Consider the following 21127-nt stretch of genomic DNA (forward strand, 5'->3'; position numbering starts at 1 on the left):
GCTGCTGATTGGTGAGTAGTTTTTCTTTTTCTTTATTAGTCAGTAACTTTTAACATTGTTGTCACCAATTTAAGTGTATCTAAGGGTTAAGACATGGCAGGACAGCTCGGTCACGTGATATGCTCCTCCTGTACCATGTGGGAACTCGGGGACAACACCAGTGTCCCTGACGACTACATGTGCAGGAAGTGTATCCACCTCCGGCTCCTGACGGTCCGCGTTGCGGAGTTGGAGCTGAAGGTGGATTCACTCTGGAGCATCCACGATGCTGAGAATGACGTGAGTAGCACGTGGAGCGAGTTGGTCTTACTGCAGGAGAAGGGTCCACAGCCAGCGAGGGAATGGAAGACCAGCAGAAAGAGTAGTGCAAGGAAGGTAGTGCAGGGGTCCCCTGTGGTCATCCCGCTGCAAAACAGATACACTGCTTTGAGTACTGTTGAGGGGGATGACTCATCAGGAGAGGGCAGCAGCAGCCAAGTTCATGGCACCGTGGCTGGCTCTGTTGCACAGGAGGGCAGGAAAAAGAGTGGGGGAGCGATAGTGATAGGGGATTCAATTGTAAGGGGAATAGATAGGCGTTTCTGCGGCCGCAACCGAGACTCCAGGATGGTATGTTGCCTCCCTGGTGCAAGGGTCAAGGATGTCTCTGAGCGGGTGCAGGACATTCTAAAAAGGGAGGGAGAACAGCCAGTTGTCGTGGTGCACGTTGGTACCAACGACATAGGTAAAAAAAGGGATGAGATCCTACGAAATGAATTTAAGGAGCTAGGAGCTAAATTAAAAAGTAGGACCTCAAAAGTAGTAATCTCGGGATTGCTACCAGTGCCACGTGCTAGTCAGAGTAGGAATCGCAGGATAGCTCAGATGAATACGTGGCTTGAGCAATGGTGCAGCAGGGAGGGATTCAAATTCCTGGGGCATTGGAACCGGTTCTGGGGAGGTGGGACCAGTACAATCCGGACGGTCTGCACCTGGGCAGAATCGGAACCAATGTCCTCGGGGGAGTGTTTGCTAGTGATGTTGGGGAGGAGTTAAACTAATATGGCAGGGGGATGGGAACCAATGCAGGGAGATAGAGGGAAACAAAAAGGAGGCAAAAGCAAAAGACAGAAAGGAGATGAGGAAAAGTGGAGGGCAGAGAAACCCAAGGCAAAGAACAAAAAGGACCATTGTACAGCAAAATTCTAAAAGGACAGAGGGTGTTAAAAAAACAAGCCTAAAGGCTTTGTGTCTTAATGCAAGGAGTATCCGCAATAAGGTGGATGAATTAACTGTGCAAATAGATGTTAACAAATATGATGTGATTGGGATTATGGAGACGTGGCTCCAGGATGATCAGGGCTGGGAACTCAACATCCAGGGGTATTCAACATTCCGGAAGGATAGAATAAAAGGAAAATGAGGTGGGGTAGCATTGCTGGTTAAGGAGGAGATTAAGGCAATAGTTAGGAAGGACATTAGCTTGGATGATCTGGAATCTATATGGGTAGAGCTGCAGAACACCAAAGGGCAAAAAACGTTAGTGGGAGTTGTGTACAGACCTCCAAACAGTAGTAGTGATGTTCGGGAGGGCATCAAACAGGAAATTAGGGGTGCATGCAATAAAGGTGCAGCAGTTATAATGGGTGACTTTAATATGCACATAGATTGGGCTAACCAAACTGGAAACAATACGGTGGAGGAGGATTTCCTGGAGTGCATAAGGGATGGTTTTTTAGACCAATATGTCGAGGAACCAACTAGGGGGGAGGCCATCTTAGACTGGGTGTTATGTAATGAGAGAGGATTAATTAGCAATCTCGTTGTGCGAGGCCCCTTGGGGAAGAGTGACCATAATATGGTGGAATTCTGCATTAGGATGGAGAATGAAACAGTTAATTCAGAGACCATGGTCCAGAACTTCAAGAAGGCTAACTTTGAAGGTATGAGGCGTGAATTGGCTGGGATGGATTGGCGAATGATACTTAAGGGGTTGACTGTGGATGGGCAATGGCAGACATTTAGAGACCGCATGGATGAACAACAACAATTGTGCATTCCTGTCTGGCATAAAAATAAAAAAGGGAAGGTGGCTCAACCGTGGCTATCAAGGGAAATCAGGGATAGTATTAAAGCCAAGGAAGTGGCATACAAATTGGCCAGAAATAGCAGCGAACCTGGGGACTGGGAGAAATTTAGAACTCAGCAGAGGAAGACAAAGGGTTTGATTAGGGCAGGGAAAATGGAGTATGAGAAGAAGCTTGCAGGGAACATTAAGATGGATTGCAAAACTTTCTATAGATATGTAAAGAGAAAAAGGTTAGTAAAGACAAACGTAGGTCCCCTGCAGTCAGAATCAGGGGAAGTCATAACGGGGAACAAAGAAATGGCGGACCAATTGAACAAGTACTTTGGTTCGGTATTCACGAAGGAGGACACAAACAACCTTCCGGTTATAAAAGGGGTCGGGGGGTCTAGTAAGGAGGAGGAACTAAGGGAAATCCTTATTAGCCGGGAAATTGTGTTGGGGAAAATGATGGGATTGAAAGCCGATAAATCCCCAGGGCCTGATGGACTGCATCCCAGAGTACTTAAGGAGGTGGCCTTGGAAATAGTGGATGCATTGACAGTCATTTTCCAACATTCCATTGACTCTGGATCAGTTCCTATAGAGTGGAGGGTAGCCAATGTAACCCCACTTTTTAAAAAAGGAGGGAGAGAAAAAACAGGGAATTATAGACCGGTCAGCCTGACATCGGTAGTGGGTAAAATGATGGAATCAATTATTAAGGATGTCATAGCAGTGCATTTGGAAAGAGGTGACATGATAGGTCCAAGTCAGCATGGATTTGTGAAAGATAATCATGCTTGACAAATCTTCTGGAATTTTTTGAGGATGTTTCCAGTAGAGTGGACAAGGGAGAACCAGTTGATGTGGTATATTTGGACTTTCAGAAGGCGTTTGACAAGGTCCCACACAAGAGATTGATGTGCAAAGTTAGAGCACATGGGATTGGGGGTAGTGTACTGACATGGATTGAGAACTGGTTGTCAGACAGGAAGCAAAGAGTAGGAGTAAATGGGTACTTTTCAGAATGGCAGGCAGTGACTAGTGGGGTACCGCAAGGTTCTGTGCTGGGGCCCCAGCTGTTTACACTGTACATTAATGATTTAGATGAGGGGATTAAATGTAGTATCTCCAAATTTGCGGATGACACTAAGTTGGGTGGCAGTGTGAGCTGCGAGGAGGATGCTGTGAGGCTGCAGAGCGACTTGGATAGGTTAGGTGAGTGGGCAAATACATGGCAGATGAAGTATAATGTGGATAAATGTGAGGTTATCCACTTTGGTGGTAAAAACAGAGAGACAGACTATTATCTGAATGGTGACAGATTAGGAAAAGGGGAGGTGCAAAGAGACCTGGGTGTCGTGGTACATCAGTCATTGAAGGTTGGCATGCAGGTGCAGCAGGCGGTTAAGAAAGCAAATGGCATGTTGGCCTTCATAGCAAGGGGATTTGAGTACAGGGGCAGGGAGGTGTTGCTACAGTTGTACAGGGCATTGGTGAGGCCACACCTGGAGTATTGTGTACAGTTTTGGTCTCCTAACCTGAGGAAGGACATTCTTGCTATTGAGGGAGTGCAGCGAAGGTTCATCAGACTGATTCCCGGGATGGCGGGACTGACCTATCAAGAAAGATTAGATTAACTGGGCTTGTATTCACTGGAGTTCAGAAGAATGAGAGGGGACCTCATAGAAACATTTAAAATTCTGACGGGGTTAGACAGGTTAGATGCAGGAAGAATGTTCCCAATGTTGGGGAAGTCCAGAACCAGAGGTCACAGTCTAAGGATAAGGGGTAAGCGATTTAGGACCGAGATGCGGAGGAACTTCTTCACCCAGAGAGTGGTAAACCTGTGGAATTCTCTCCCACAGAAAGTTGTTGAGGCCAATTCACTAAATATATTCAAAAAGGAGTTAGATGTAGTCCTTACTACTAGGGGGAACAAGGGGTATGGCGAGAAAGCAGGAATGGGATACTGAAGTTGCATGTTCAGCCATGAACTCATTGAATGCGGTGCAGGCTCGAAGGGCCGAATGGCCTACTCCTGCACCTATTTTCTATGTTTCTATGTTTCTATGTTTCTATGTTTCTATGCCTGCCCCAGACCCGTACATGGCCCTGCCCTGGGATTTGGCGAGCAAGGGTTCTGCTCTGCTTCACTTGCAGCCACGGGGGTTTCAGGAATCTCCGTAACTGCACCACCCGATGACAGTTGAACAATACAAGGGGAGAACCTCCTGACATCATGTTTCTCCCGACTCCCAGGCCTGTACGGCTGAAGGTGCTCACTCTTACATTAGAGGACTGCAGTGATTGGCTGGCGCAGTGAGCTGCATTGGTATGAAGAACTGGGTACAGCTGACCTGGGCGTGCTTTGTCTCATCATGGATAAAACCACCTTTCCCCACCTCCGTAACATCTCCCGCCTCTACCCCTGCCTCAGCTCTTCTGCTGCTGAAATCCTCATCCATGCCTTTGTTACCTCAAGACTTGACTGCCCCATCGCACTCCTGACTGGCCTCCCACATTCTACACTATGTAAACTTGAGGTCATCCAAAACTCGGCAGCCCGTGTCCTAACTCGCACCAAGTCCGGATCACCCATCAACCCTGTGCTTGCTGACCTACAATGGCTCCTGGTTAAACAACGCCTCGATGTCAAAATGATCATCCTTGTTTACAAATCACTCCATGGCCTTACCCCTCCCTATCTCTGAAGTCTCCTTCAGCCTCACAACCCCACAAGATTTCTGCACTCCTCAAATTCTGCCCGCTAGAACATCCCTCATTATAACTGCTCAACCATCGGTGGCTGTGCCTTCAGCTGCCTGGGCCCTAAGCTCTGGAACTCCCTCCCTAAACCTCTCCGCCTCTCTACCTCTCTTTCCTACTTTAAGACGCTCCTTAAAACCTACCTCTTTGACCAAGCTTTTGGTCATCTGTCTTAATTTCTTTGTATGTGCCTGTGTCCAATTTATCTGTTTTGCCTTACAACACCGCTGTGAGGCCCCTTGGGACGATTTACTATGTTAAGGGCGCTATATAAATACAAGTTGTTGTTGGTGTTGGATGACGGAAGGGGGTAAACATTTCAGTCGCGAGCTGTGGGTCCAGAACTCCACTGGCGGGTTACAGTTATCCTTTTACAGCAGCGGAGACGGGCGGAACCAGTTCCTGAGGTTTGTACTGTTCTAACTATCGGGTTTCTGTTTTTAAAATCAGAGTCCAGCAGGGCCATGGCAATCAATGTAAACGGAATGGTCGAAGGACTTGAATTTATATAGCACCTTTCACAACCTCAGGAGGTCCCAATGCGCATTACAGCCAATGAAGTATGGTCACTGATGCAATGTAGGAAAAATGGGCACAGTGCACAGCAAGCTCCCAAAAACAGCAATGTGTTAATGACCAGGTAATCTGTTTTTTTTCCAAGTGTTCATTCAGGGATAAATATTGGCCAGAACACTAATGTGAACTTCGCTGCTTTTCTTTGAAATAGTGCCATGTGATCTTTCATAGCCACCTGAGAGAGAAGATGGGGTCTCGGTTTAATGTCTCGTCTGTCTCTAACAATGCAGCACTCCGCTGGAGTAGAAACATAGAAAATAGGTGCAGGAGTAGGCCATTCGGCCCTTCTAGCCTGCACCGCCATTCAATGAGTTCATGGCTGAGTGCCAGCATAGATTTTGTGCTCAAATCCCCGGAGTGAGCCTTGAACCCACATCCTCTAGACTCAGAGGCGAGAGTGCTACCCACTGAGCCATGCTAACACTTTGGTGATTAGTAGTTGCTCTCCCGAGACTGGAATAAAAGAAAATTGTCAAGCAAACCTATCTTAAAACTCCAGGGGATACAATTTCCTGTGTTTTCTATTTGTCGTGAAATCATGAAAGTGCTTGCAGACAAAGTGTATATGAAGGGGAAACCCTCACCTTGGAGAACCAGTTGAACATTGTTCATTACAGACTGAAAAAATGTTGCATTACATAGACAATAAATCTACCAGGAGTCCGGAAATTGGGTGTATTCCTTTTAACATGTGTGTGTGGTGAGACCACACCTGGAGTACTGCGTACAGTTTTGGTCTCCTTATTTAAGGAGGAATATACTTGCATTGGAGGCAGTTCAGAGAAGGTTCACAAGGTTGATTCCTGAGATGAAGGGGTTGACATGAAGAAAGGTTGAGCAGGTTAGGCCTATACTCATTGGAGTTTAAAAGACTGAGAGGTAATCTTTTTGAAGTGTATAAGATTCTGAGGGGGCTTGACAGGCTAGATGCAGAGAGAATGTTTCCCCTCTTGGGGGAATCGAGAACTAGGGGGCACAGTCTCAGAATAAGGGGTCGCCCATTTAAAACGGAAATGAGGAGGAATTTCTTCTCTCAGAAGGTCGTGAATCTTTGGAATTCTCTAACCCAGAGAGGTGTGGAGGCATTGAATATATTTAAGGTGGAGATAGACGGATATTTGAGAGATAAGGAAGTCAAGGGTTGTGGGGAGAGCACAGGGAAGTGGAGTGAGGCCAAGATTACACCAGCCATGATCTTATTGAAATGCGGAGCAGGCTCGAGGGGCCATATGGCCTACTTCTGCTCCTATTTCTTATGTTCTAACTTATTAAAAAACAATTAATGTGGAATACTTTTTGTGATACATTTGTTTTGTGTGCTAAAAGTGTGCTGGATTGGAGCCTTTTTTTGCACTTGTTGCCTAGGGTCCCCATCAAGTACTCCCAGTGTTGAGCATGGTTGCAGGCAGAGCAAAGGTCCCTCTCCCCCAACAATGTGGTTCAGCCCCAGTCTACCGAACAGCGCCTCCTCCTGGGCCGATGTGGGCTTTTCACGTTGCCTTGCGTCGCTGGAGTTGCTCTTTGTGGAGAGTTTCGGGCCTGGAAGGAGATTGAGACAGGCCCACCGCCTTTTATGTAAAATCTTTACAGTCATCAGCAATCTCAGCCGTCACTGATTACTGGCCACAAATGGCAGTAAAATAGAGCGGCTGCAGAATTATTAAAAGAGAATAAAAGTCAAAAGTGAAAAGGGCAAATAAAGTCAAATCAACATTTTAGCACTTGTGTGAATGGCAAATATTATCATAGGATCATCGAAGGTATTCATTAGCTTACTGAGGTAAACTGATGGATAGCCACAAAAGATCGGGCTGCTTAGACAGCCACACAGGTGATCTAATAGAGTCTGGATGGATTTGACACTGGGTGGGTGGGGGGGGGGGTTAACATTCTGACACACAGGGGGCAGGTGGCAGTGGGGGGAGAGGGTCTGATATCACAGCGCACGTTGTGGAGATTTAACTCCACCGCGTGTGTCTTACGTCACTGACCTGGTGGACAGTCGGGTGATAAACACTCCAGAGGAAGCCACAGGACCTGGTAAGTCTGATCCAAGGAGAAAGGGGGGGGATCTGATTTCTGATCCCGGGGATGAGCGGGGGGGGAGGTGGTGGGTCTGATCTCTGACCCCCGAGGCAGGTCCGATCCCTGACCCCAGTGAGGGGGGGTTTGGAGGGTGAACTAATCCCAAGGGGTGGGGGGGGTCCGATCCCGGAACCCAGTGTGGGGGGGGGGGTGGGGGGGGGGGAACGCGTGATCCGGTCCCAAGGTGGGGTCCTGTCCGATCCCCAATCCAGGGATGGGGCTCCGATCCCTCTGTATGATGGGGATATGATGGTGGGGGAGTGGAGCTGGGATGAAGCTCCCTGCTCCTCCCGGCCCACAAGATGTGCTCCCCGAGGATGTCCTCGCCTTGCTGCAGCTGCCCAGGCCCAGGAAAGTCTGCAGCCAAGGTTAAACTTGTAAACCAGGTTAAATCAAAGGCCTCTAGCCTCATTAACATATTTAAAGTGACATCCCACCTCCTGGGAGCGGATTGGCTGCCCGCCCCGTGTCCCGCCTCTGTAAAACCCGGAAGTCAATGGGTTGGAGCTGGTGTCCTGACACACAGCCACATTTTGCCCATTTAACCCCCATCAATGTTGCCACTCATTTTTTTTTGGTCCATGTGGCCCCTTTAACGAGCTGCTCGGGCCAGTTTGCTTCTTATTTAAAAGCCGGCTCACCGGCTGAGCGGGACCTGCAGAGCATTGCACAACTGCATGGCATCGCAGCTTAAGGGGAACATTGCCCTCCACTCAATCCCACCCTCACCCAATCCCACCCTCACCCAATCCCACCCTCACCCAATCCCACCCACTCCCAATCCCACCCTCACCCAATCCCACCCTCACCCAATTCCACCCTCACCCAATCCCACCCACACCCAATCCCACTCTCTCCCAATCCCACCCACACCCAATCCCACCCTCACCCAATCACACCCAATCCCACTCTCTCCCAATCCCACCCACACCCAATCCCACCCACACCCAATCCCACCCTCACCCAATCCCACCCTCACCCAATCCCACTCTCTCCCAATCACACCCAATCCCACCCTCACCCAATCCCACCCTCACCCAATCCCACTCTCTCCCAATCCCACTCTCTCCCAATCACACCCAATCCCACCCACACCCAATCACATCCAACCCACCCTCACCCAATCCCACCCTCACCCAATCCCACCCTCACCCAATCCCACCCTCACCCAATCCCACCCTCATCCAATCCCACCCTCACCTAATCACACCCTCACCCAATCACACCCTCACCCAATCCCACCCTCACCCAATCCCACCCTCACCCAATCCCACCCACACCCAATCACACCCTCACCCAATCACACCCACACCCAATCACACCCACACCCAATCCCACCCACACCCAATCACACCCACACCCAATCCCACCCTCACCCAATCCCACCCTCACCCAATCCCACCCTCACCCAATCGCACCCACAACCGATCCCACCCTCACCCAATCACACCCCATCCAACCCACCCTCACCCAATCCCACTCTCTCCCAATCCCACCCACACCCAATCACACCCACACCCAATCCCACCCTCACCCAATCCCAACCCACACCCAATCCCACCCTCACCCGATCCCACCCACACCCGATCCCACCCACAACCGATCCCACCCTCACCCGATCCCACCCACATCCAACCTACCCTCACCCAATCGCATTCACACCCAATTGCACCCACACCCAAACCCACCCACACCCAATCCCACCCTCACCCAATCACACCCAATCCCACTCTCTCTCAATCCCACCCACACCCAATCCCACCCTCACCCAATCACACCCAATCCCACTCTCTCCCAATCCCACTCTCTCCCAATCCCACCCTCACCCAATCCCACCCTCACCCAATCCCGCCACTCACCCATGTTAAAATTCCCTCCAAGGACTCACTTGCCAGAGGTGAAAGGTCAGCTATTGTTTCACCCAGTTCCCTAGCATTGAATAGTTAATTGTAACACTATCGCCTGCTGACCAGGGTGTCTAGTATAGAGAACTTTATTTGGGGGGTGCAGAGCAGAGGTCTGTGCTGGTCCTGTACTTCCTTCCTGCCCTCGTTGTTTAGCTTGGCGTACTATGCGAATGTGCACAATTAAGCTGTTCAATGACCACTCACTTATTCATTCATACAGTGTTGCTTGTATTGTCAGTATAATTGGATGCAATCATCAGCTGCATGTGAAATCCTTGCATAATCCGTTTGAAATTGAGAACTGGCCAGGCCTCTAATTGTCATTGTAAGCCAATACCAGAAAGCTGGGAGGTAGCGAGTGAGCTCACCAAGCATAACAAGCAGTTGCTTAGACTGCCCCCCTGTGGACATTGTCATCAATGCCCTTCTGCTTGTTTTCTCCAGTGCAGTTTTGCAAAGAACCAAGATTTTATTGATGTCTTCATAATATCAGCACAGTTACTCTGAAAAAAGTTAAATCGAGCCACTCCTAAAACATTGTCTTAGAAATTTGGCCGCACAGCGCCTGTTTTTCGGGCGCTAAACGGCCTCCTATGCCTCCAATAGGGTGGGCAGGAAGCAGGCTTATACAGTCAGCTGTGGCTCAGTGGGTAGCACACTCACTTCTGGGTCAGATAGTTGTGGGTTCAAGTCTCAGTCCAGTAACCTGAGCACAAGGATTTAGGCTAACACTCCCAATAGTACAGAGGGAATGCTGCACTGTCTTTCGGATGAGACATTAAACTGAACTCCTGTCTGCCCCCTCAGATGAATGTAAAATATTCCACGGCACAATTTCGATGGAGAGTCGTGGTGTTTGCCCCAGTGCCCTGGCCAATATTTATCCCTCAACCATTATCAATATTGCTAAAACAGATGATTGGGTCATTATCACATCGCTGTTTGTGGGATCTTGCTGTACTGCTGCGGTCTCTTGTGCAATGTTTAAATCTGCCACTCTGCTTCTGCCGATAGGCTTATTGAATACTCCGCTCTTCTGAAAGGCACTGACTCATGCTGGGGAACAGTTTCTGATACCCTCCCTTTGCTCAACTACCATATTCAATGAATGTTCAAACCTTGGGGGTACAGCAGCTGATTCAGTCCTCAGGTAGTGTACACCCATCTAGCAGAAGCACTGGATAGCAATCAGCAGTGGGAACTCTGGCTGATTTCCATGCGTCTAACTCAAGGACAACTGAGGTGTATTGTAGCGGCTCCCTTACTGCCACTTCAACTGAGATCGCCTGACCAGGCACAGGTCACGGATTCAACCTAGGAGCTCCTGGTCTGCCTCGCCTAGTGACTCATCTCTTTAACAACCTGATCCATTGGGGAGCTGATGTGTATTATATGACGTTTGTGGAATATGTGTTCTGTACTGTGTACAGCTCTCTCTCCTGCTTTAAGAGCACCTTGAGTCTCGTTGCCGAGAGCATGCAGAAATCAAGCAACAAACCAGACTCCCCACCCACCCTTTCCTTCAACCACTGTCTGCCCCACCTGTGACAGAGACTGCAATTCCCACTTTGGACTGTACAGCCACCTGAGAACTCACTTTTAGAGTGGAAGCAAGTCTTCCTCGATTTCGAGGGACCGCCTATGATGATGATGATGATGGTGATGATGTAAACCTACCTTATTGACCAACGTTTTGGTCACCTGTCTTAATATCGCCTTATGTGGCTCGGTGCCTAATTTTGTTCCTTGGCAGGTTTCACTTCGTTAAAGGCGCTGTATAAATTCAAGTTGTTGTTGTTATAGAAAGATAAATTGAAGGGCCATTATTCGCAATTCATTATTGGGATTGAAAAAAGTTTTCATAAAACCATTAAAAAAATCTAAAGGGAGTTGAAAGAATTAGAAATGATTGACAGACGGACCACCATGCCACTTTCTGTGGTAGTGTTATTGACCATTCCAATGTTCTCCTGGCCGGCCTCCCATCTTCCACCCCACATAAACTTGCGCTCATCCAAAACTCTGCTGACCGTATCTTAACTCGTTTCGAGTCTCGTTCACACACCACCCCCTGTGCTTACTGACCTTCTCTGGCTCCGAGCACGACAACGCCTCAGTTTTAACATTTTCATCCTTGTTTTCAAATCCCTCCATGGCCTCGCCCCTCCCTATCTCTTTAACCTCTTCCAGCCCTACAAGCCTTCGAGATCTCTGCGTCCTCCAATTCTAGCCTCTTGCCCATCCCTGATTTTAATTGCTCCACAATTGGTAGCTGTGCTGTCAGCTGCCTCCGCCCTCAGCTTTGGAATTCCCTCACTAATCCTCTTCGCCTCGCGACCTCTCTCTCCTCCTGTGTACAGCTTTGGTCTCCTTACCTAAGGAATACAAAGGGTCACCAGACTGATTCCTGGGATAGGGGGATTGTCCTATGAGGAGAGATTGATGAGACTCGGCCTATATTCATAAGAACATAAGAGCTGGAATAGGCCATTTGGCCTTTCGAGCCTGCTCTGCCATTAAACAAGATCACGGCTGATCTTCTACCTCAACTCCACCTTCCTGCACTATCTCCATATCCCTTAATTTGCTGCGTTCCCTAAAATTTATCGACCTCTATCTTGAATATACTCAATGACTGAGCATCCACAACTCTCTGAGGTAGAGAATTCACAACCCTTATCCTTAGCGATTTCTTGGTCCTCCTTTGCTGAATTCTAAAATCCTCCCATTCCTCAGGCTTACTGCTCTTTTTGGCAACATTTTAAGCCTCTTCCTTTGATCTAATACTATCTTTAACTTCTCTTGTTAGCCACGGTTGTTTCACTTTTCCCGTGGGATTTTTGTGCCTTAAAGGAATGTATATTTGTTGTAAATTATGTATTAATTCTTTAAAAGCAAGCCATTATTTATCTACCGTCATAGCTTTTAATGTAGTTTCCAATCTACCTTAACCAACTCGCCTCTCATACCTACGTAGTTTGCTTTATTTAGATTTAAGACCCTAGTTTCGGACTGAACTAAATCGCTTTCAAACTCAATATAAAATTCTATCTTATTATGGTTAATCTTCCCTAAAGGTCCCTTTACTACAAAATTATTAATGAACTCTTAGCTCTTAGAAATTCCCTTGAATTTAGAAGAATTAGAGGTGATCTCATTGAAACATATAAAATTCCAACAGGGCATGACAGGGTAGTCACTGGGAGGATGTGTCCCCTGACTGGGGAGTCTAGAACCAAGGGTCACAGTCTCAGAATAAGGGGTTGGCCATTTAGGACTGAGATGAGGAAAAATTTCTTAAATCAGATGGTTGTGAATCTTTGACATTCTCTACCTCAGAGGGCTGTCCAGTCGCTGAATATATTCAAGGCTGAGATCGATAAATTTTTGGATACTAAGTGAGTCAAGGGATACAGGGATAGTGTGGGAAGATGTTCTTATGTTTAAGATGCTCCTTAAAACCTACCTCTATGTCCAAGCTTTTTGGTCATCTGTCCTGATATCTCCTTTTGTAGCTCAATGTCAAACTGATTTTATTTATAATCAGTTGCACCTGTGAAGCAGCTCGGGATGTTTTTGTACGTTATATGCACTATATAAATGTAAGTTGTTGTTGTTGTTGTAAGAAGGAGATGCGGTGAGTTGCCTGCAAGCCATTGTCCAGGTATCGAGGTTGATAATACATATGAACAATGGCGGAGAGGAAAAGACTCTCAGGTCCATTCAGCTCGTCCTACACAACTGCATGCCTTCTGTAACAACAGCAACAACTGTGCATTTATATAGCACCTTCAACGTAGTACAACCTCCCAAGTCAGTTCACAGGAACGATTATCAGAAAAAAGTTGACACTGAGCCACATAAGGAGATATTAGGACTGCTGACCAAAAGCTTGGTGAAAGAAGTAGATTTTAAGGAGTGTCTTAAAGGAGCAGTGAGAGACGAAAAGGTTTTGGGAGGGGATTTCCAGAGCTTAAGGCCCAGGATGTGGAGTGAGGGAGTGTGAAATATTAGATGAGATAAACAGAGTGAGAGAGGAAATATTAAGGGGCTTAGTAGCTTTGAAAGTGGACAAATCCCCAGGCTCGGATTAAATGTATCCCAGGCTGTTAAAAGAAGCAAAAGAGGAAATAGCAGAGGCTCTGACCCTCATTTTCCAATCCTCTCTGGCTACAGGTGTGTTGCCAGAGGACTGGAGAACATAAGAACATAAGAATTAGGAACAGGAGGAGGCCATCTAGCCCCTCGAGCCTGCTCCGCCATTCAACAAGATCATGGCTGATCTGGCCGTGGACTCAGCTCCACTTACCCGCCCGCTCCCCGTAACCCTTAATTCCCTTATTGGTTAAAAATCTATCTATCTGTGATTTGAATACATTCAATGAGCTAGCCTCAACTGCTTCCTTGGGCAGAGAATTCCACAGATTCACAACCTTCTGGGAGAAGAAATTCCTTCTCAACTCGGTTTTAAATTGGCTCCCCTATATTTTGAGGCTGTGCCCCCAAGTTCTAGTATCCCCGACCAGTGGAAACAACCTCTCTGCCTCTATCTTGTCTGTCCCTTTCATTATTTTAAATGTTTCTATAAGATCACCCCTCATCCTTCTGAACTCCAATGAGTAAAGACCCAGTCTACTCAATCTATCATCATAAGGTAACCCCCTCATCTCCGGAATCAGCCTTGTGAATCGTCTCTGTACCCCCTCCAAAGCTAGTATATCCTTCCTTAAGTAAGGTGACCAAAACTGCATGCAGTACTCCAGGTGCGGCCTCGCAATACCCTATACAGTTGCAGCAGGACCTCCCTGCTTTTGAACTCCATCCCTCTCGCCTTCCTGATTACCTGCTGCACCTGCAAACTAACTTTTTGGGATTCATGCACAAGGACCCCCAGGTCCCTCTGCACCTCAGCATGTTGTAATTTCTCCCCATTCCAATAATATTCCCTTTTACTGTTTTTTTCCAAGATGGATGACCTCACATTTTCCGACATTGTATTCCATCTGCCAAACACTTAGCCCATTCGCTTAACCTATCTAAATCTCTTTGCAGTCTCTCTGTGTCCTCCACACAACCCGCTTTCCCACTAATCTTTGTGTCATCTGCAAATTTTGTTACACTACACTCTGTCCCCTCTTCCAGGTCATCTATGTATATTGTAAACAGTTGTGGTCCCAGCACCGATCCCTGTGGCACACCACTAACCACCGATTTCCAACCCGAGAAGGACCCATTTATCCTGACTCTTTGCTTCTGTTAGCCAGCCAATTCTCTATCCATGCTAATACATTTCCTCTGACTCCGCGTACCTTTATCTTCTGTAGTAACCTTTTGTGTGGCACCTTATCGAATGCCTTTTGGAAATCTAAATACACCACATCCATCGGTACACCTCTATCCACCATGCTCATTATATCCTCAAAGAATTCCAGTAAATTAGTTAAACATGATTTCCCCTTCATGAATCCATGTTGAGTCTGCTTGATTGCACTATTCCTATCTGGATGTCCCGCTATTTCTTCCTTAATGATAGCTTCAAGCATTTTCCCCACTACAGATGTTAAACTAACCAGCCTATAGTTACCTGCCTTTTGTCTGCCCCCTTTTTTAAACAGAGGCGTTACATTAGCTGCTTTCCAATCCGCTGGTACCTCCCCAGAGTCCAGAGAATTTTGGTAGATTATAACGAATGCATCTGCTATAACTTCCGCCATCTCTTTTAATACCCTGGGATGGATTTCATCAGGACCAGGGGACTTGTCTACCTTGAGTCCCATTAGCCTGTCCAGCACTACCCCCACTAGTGATAGTGATTATCTTAAGGTCCTCCCTTCCCACATTCCCGTGACTCGCAATTTTTGGCATGGTTTTTGTGTCTTCCACTGTGAAGACCGAAGCAAAATAATTGTTTCAGGTCTCAGCCATTTCCACATTTCCCATTATTAAATCCCCATTCTCATCTTCTAAGGGACCAGCATTTACTTTAGTCACTCTTTTCCGTTTTATATATTGGTAAAAGCTTTTACTATCTGTTTTTATGTTTTGCGCAAGTTTACTTTTGTAATCTATCTTTCCTTTCTTTATTGCTTCCTTAGTCAGTCTTTGCTGTCGTTTTAAAATTTTCCCAATCTTCTAGTTTCCCACTAACCTTGGCCACCTTATACGCATTGGTTTTTAATTTGATACTCTCCTTTATTTCCTTGGTTATCCACGGCTGGTTATCCCTTCTCTTACCGCCCTTCTTTTTCACTGGAATATATTTTTGTTGAGCACTATGAAAGAGCTCCTTAAAAGTCCTCCACTGTTCCTCAATTGTGCCACCGTTTAGTCTGTGTTTACAGTCTACTTTAGCCAACTCTGCCCTCATCCCACTGTAGTCCTCTTTGTTTAAGCATAGTAACGGAGGACTGTTAATGTTGTACCTTTGTTTAAAAAGGGAGAAAGCGATAAACCGAATAATTACAGGCCAGTCAGCCTAACCTCAGTGGTGGGAAAACTATTGAAAAAAATCCTGAGGGACAGGATAAATCTTAATTTGTAAAGATATGGATTAATCAAGGACAGTCAGCACTGATTTGTTAAGGAAAGGCATGTCTGACTAACTTGATTGAATTTTTTGAGCAGGTAACCAGGAGGGTTGATGAGGGCAGTGCGTATGATGTAGTGTATATGGATTTTAGCAAAGCCTTAGATTAGATCCCACATGTCAGACTGGCCACAAAGGTAAAGGCCCATGGGATCCAAAATTGTCTTGGATGCAGGAAGCAAAGGGTAATGGGTATTTTTGTGACTGGAAGGTTTATCCTGTGGGGTTCCGCAGGGCTCAGTGCTGGGTCCCTTGCTTTTTGTGTTTATATATCAATGACTTGGTCTTGAATGTTGCTGGTATGATTAGGAAGTTTGCAGATGATACTAAAATAGGCTGTGTGGCTGAAAGCTGCGGAATGCAGGAAGATACATAGAAACATAGAAAATAGGTGTAGGAGTAGGCCATTCAATAAGATCATGGCTGATCATTCACCTCAGTACCCCTTTCCTGCTTTCTCTCCATACCCCTTGATCCCTTTAGCCATAAGGGCCATATTCATTTGTTTCTAGAGCTTTATAAAGTTGATCATTAAATATTTCCCAAAAATGATGTGTTGATGCAACATGAAGGAGATTATATGTGCTTGTTGAAAAAAATGTTCAAGGGGGTAAAAGACTGAACAGTTGAGGAATAAACATTAGGATGTAAACTATGCTGACAATACCAATGCAATGTTCAGGGGGGCGGAACAGTGGCAAATGGAATTCAATCTGGATAAGTGTGAGATAATGCATTTCGGGAGGTCTAACAAGGCAAGGGAATAAACATTAAATGGTACAACACTGAAAAGTGTAGAAGAACATAGGGACCTTGGAGTGCAGGTCCACAGATCCCTAAAGGTGGCAGGACAGGTAGATAAGGTGATTAAGAAGGCATATGGCATACTTGCCTTTATTCGTCGAGGTATGGAATACAAGAGCAAGGAGGTTATGCTTGAACTGTATAAAACACTGGTTAGGCCGCTGCTGGAGTACTGTGTGCAGTTCTGGTCACCACATTACAGGAAAGATATGATTGCACTGGAAAGGATGCAGAGAGGATTTACAAGAATGTTGGCTGGACTGGAAAATTTTGGCTGTGAGGAAAGATTGGAGATGCTGGGTCTGTTTTCTTTGGAACAGAGGAGGCTGAGGGGCGACCTGATTGGAGTGTATACAATTATGAGGGGCCTGGATAGAGTGGATAGGAAGGACCTGTTTCCCTTGACAGAGGGGTCAAAAACCAGGGGACATAGATTTAAATTAATTGGGGGGAGGTTTAGATTAGATATAAGAGGAAATTTCTTCACCTAGAGGGTAGTGGGGGGGGGGTCTGGAACTCACTGCCTGAAAGGGTGGCAGAGGCAGAAGCCCTCACCACATTTAAAAAATATTTGGATGTGCACTTAAAGTGCTGTAACCTTCAGGGCTACGGACCAAGAGCTGGAAAGTGGGATTAGGCTGGATAGCTCTTGGTCGGCCGGCGCGGACACAAAGGGCTGAAATGGTCTTTTCCCATGCTGTAAATTTCTACGTGAAGGCACGGTCTCCAATGGTAGAGCGATGGAAAGCTGGGATGTAAAAAAAAGCCGAAATTGGAGGAACGCAGAGATCTTGGAGGGTGGTCTGGCAGGAAGAGGTTACAGAGATAGGGAGGGGCAAGATCATGGAGGGATTTGAAAATAAGGATGATAATTATAAATTCGTCGGTCCGAGAGCCAATGTCGGTCAGCGAGCACAGGTAGTAATGTGTGACGGGGCATCACAATAAATGCACTACTCACCCCCCTCCACGCAAAAAGTTGTGCTGCAGTAAGCCTACCAACTGACAATTACAGGCCGCTCTGTCAATGTCCTTTTTTTCAGTGCGTTTAGCAGTAATGGAAGCGGGATTCGCCAGGGCGAGAGAGGAAGATGACACTGCCAACCTGATCTGGAATGATGCGGCTGTGCAGCAAGAGAAGATAGCAGATCTGAGCAACTATCAGGTGAGGCTCAGTGGCATCAACCACCTTCCCTTTCAATTGTATTCCCCTTCCACCCCCCCCCACCCCCAGCCCCACCCTCTGATTTTCACCCCTCCCCTTCGACAGGTGCTCACTCTTGTTGGGGGCACTAGTTCCATGGGCATCAGTTCCATGGGCACCGCTCCATGGGCACCAGTTCCGTGGACACCAGTTCCATGGGCACTGCTCCATGGGTACCACTCCATGCGCACCAGTTCCATGCGCACCAGTTCCATGGGCACCGGTTCCATGGGCACCAGCTCCATGGGCATTGCTCCATGGGCACCGCTCCATGGGCACCAGTTCCATGGGCACCGCTCCATGGGCACCAGTTCCATGGACACCGTTCCTTGGGCACCAATTCCATGGGCACCAGCTCCATGGGCACCGCTCCATGGGCACCAGTTCCATGGGCACCAGCTCCATGGGCACCGCTCTATGGGGACCGCACCATGGGCACCGCTCCTTGGGCACCGGTTCCATGGGCACCAGTTCCATGGGCACCAGCTCCATGGGCACCAGTTCCATGGGCACCAGTTCCATGGGCACTGCTCCATGGGCACTGCTCCTTGGGCACTGCTCCATGGTAACCAGTTCCATGGGCACCGCTCCATGGGCACTGCTCCATGTGCATCAGTTCCATGGGCACTGCTCCATGTGCATCAGTTCCATGGGCACCGCTCCATGGGCACTGCTCCATGGGCACCAGTTCCATGGGCACCGCTCCATGGGCACCGGTTCCATGGGCACCAGTTCCATGGGCACCGCTCCATGGGCACCGGTTCCATGGGCACTGCTCCATGGGCACCAGTTCCATGGGCACCGCTCCATGGGCACCGGTTCCATGGGCACCGCTCCATGGGCACCAGTTCCATGGGCACCAGTTCCATGGGCACTGCTCCATGGGCACTGCTCCATGGGCACCAGTTCCATGGGCACCAGTTCCATGGGCACTGCTCCATGGGCACCAGTTTCATGGGCACTGCTCCATGTGCATCAGTTCCATGGGCACCGGTTCCATGGGCACCAGTTCCCCTTTTGATAGTCATCCAAGGGGGAGTTGGGCTGGCGGTTTCGATGTACATATGCTGCCACCATACCTCAGTCACTACTGCAATCAATCCTTGACCAGATGGCTGGCCTTTTATCCTTCGGTCAGGTGTTGGGCAGAGACGTGAACTGAGAGAACCTCAGCTGTTTGGTTTACCTGATTCCCCTGATTTGTTATGATCTGGAACGCACTGCCTGAAAGGGTGGCGGAAGCAGATTCAGTCGTAATGCTCAAAAGGGGATTTGGATATAGACTTGAAGAGGAAAGATTTGCTAGGCTATGGGGAAAGAGCGGGGAGTGGGACTATTTGGATCACTCTTACAAAGAGCCGGCACAGGCATGATAGGCCGAATGGCCTCCTTCTGTGCTGTACGATTCTATGATTCTTTATATGTGAGACAGTGAATATTGCTGCTAACCTTTGGTAAAACATACCCGTTTACTGCCCTCCAGTGCTGTCAACTGAAATGTGCAAGTTTGGACCCATCCAGGCCAAGAAAGGATAAGCTTCGATGGGCAGAGGCAGACGTTTGTTGTCCTTGATTTTATCTTTTAATGTTCTCAGTGGCAGATTTCCCATCGTGTTTTCCGCACTTGCATGGTAACACAGTCTTGGGAGGCGGTTATAGGCAGAGGTTCAGAGTTCAAAAGATCAATTTGTGGAGAAAAATGCAGCATTACCGTTACAACTCTCCTGTTTCCTTGGGGGCATTGACTCCTTGCTGTAGACCTCCAGAACCTCAACCACGTGGCTGTTCTTTTTGTGCAAAACCAGGCAGTGAATGTTGGCAGGCCAGTCGACCCTGGAAGTCATCACAGATGAGCCCAGTCTGGTTCCCTCCCAAGATCGACAGGAGTTCTGAATGAAATCCCACTCTTGCCAGCAATGCGAATTGTAGCACTCCCGGCCTTCAACATAAGATTTAGGAGCAGGAGTAGGCCAATACCGCCCCTCGAGCCTACTCCGCCATTCAATAAATCATGACTGATCCTCAATATCAACTCCACTTTCCTGCCCAATCCCCATGTCCCTTGATTCCCCTAGAGTCCAAAAATTATCTAACTCAGCCTTGAATATCAGAATTATGTACGATCCTATATAAGATCCATTACTCAGCACAAGCCGGGACCAGAACATGGGTCCTTCTGGTTTTTATATGGCTTAGTCCTATTGGGCAGTGAAGCCATGGAGAGAAGCTCGTCAAATCACATTTATATTGATCATATGTTATCATAGAATCATAGAAAATGACAGCACGGATGGAGGACATTTCGGCCCATCGTGTCCGTGCCGGCCGACCAAGAGCTATCCAGCCTAATCCACTTTCCAGCTCTTGGTCTGTAACCCTGTAGGTTACAAGTATCTTTTAAATGTGGTGAGGGTTTCTGCCTCTACCACTCTTTCATGCAGTGAGTTCCCAGACCCCACAACCCTCTTGGTGAAGAAATTTCCCCTCATAGCTCCTCTTAAACCTCCCCCCAATTAATTTAAATCTATGCCCCCTGGTTGTTGACCCCTCTGCCTAAGGAAATAGGTCCTTCCTATCCACTCTATCCAGGGCCCTCATAGTTTTATACACCTCAATCACGTCTCCCCTTAGCCTCCTCAGTTCCAAAGAAAACAGACCCACCTCTCCAATTTTTCCTTATAGCCAAAATTCTCCAGTCCGGGCAACGTTCTTGTAAATCTTCTCTGCATCCTTTCCAATGCAATCGCATATTTCCTGCAATGTGGTGACCAGAACTGTGACCTAACCAGTGTTTTATATAGGTCAAGCATAATTTCCTTGCCATCGTATTCCATACCTCAACTAATAAAGGCAAGTATTCCATATGCCTTCTTAACTACCTTATCTACCTGGCCTGCTACCTTCAGGGATCTGTGAACCTGCACTCCCAGGTCCCTCTGTTCCTCTACACTTTTCAGTGTCGTACCATTTAATGTGTATTCCCTTGCCTTGTTAGACCTCCCCAAATGCATTACCTCACACTTATCCAGATTGAATTCCATTTGCCACTGTTCCTCCCACCTGATCAGTACATTGATCTCTTCCTGCAGTCTGCAACTTTCTTCTTCATTATCAACCACACAGTCTATTTTAGTGTAATTTTTAAACTT

The 21127-nt window shown here is 47.4% G+C and overlaps 1 protein-coding gene across 1 annotated transcript in view; it reads left to right on the top strand.

The window, feature by feature from the left end:
- ttll7 (tubulin tyrosine ligase-like family, member 7) overlaps positions 1-21127 on the top strand; it is a 283178-nt gene that overhangs the window by 19099 nt on the left and 242952 nt on the right. Inside the window, 1 exon segment of the mRNA XM_070886446.1 lies at positions 17818-17939. Within this exon segment, the coding sequence (XP_070742547.1) occupies positions 17818-17939 (122 nt within the window).

The sequence above is a fragment of the Pristiophorus japonicus genome, chromosome 8 (genome assembly GCF_044704955.1).
Source record: "Pristiophorus japonicus isolate sPriJap1 chromosome 8, sPriJap1.hap1, whole genome shotgun sequence".
Taxonomy (NCBI): Eukaryota; Metazoa; Chordata; class Chondrichthyes; family Pristiophoridae; genus Pristiophorus; species Pristiophorus japonicus.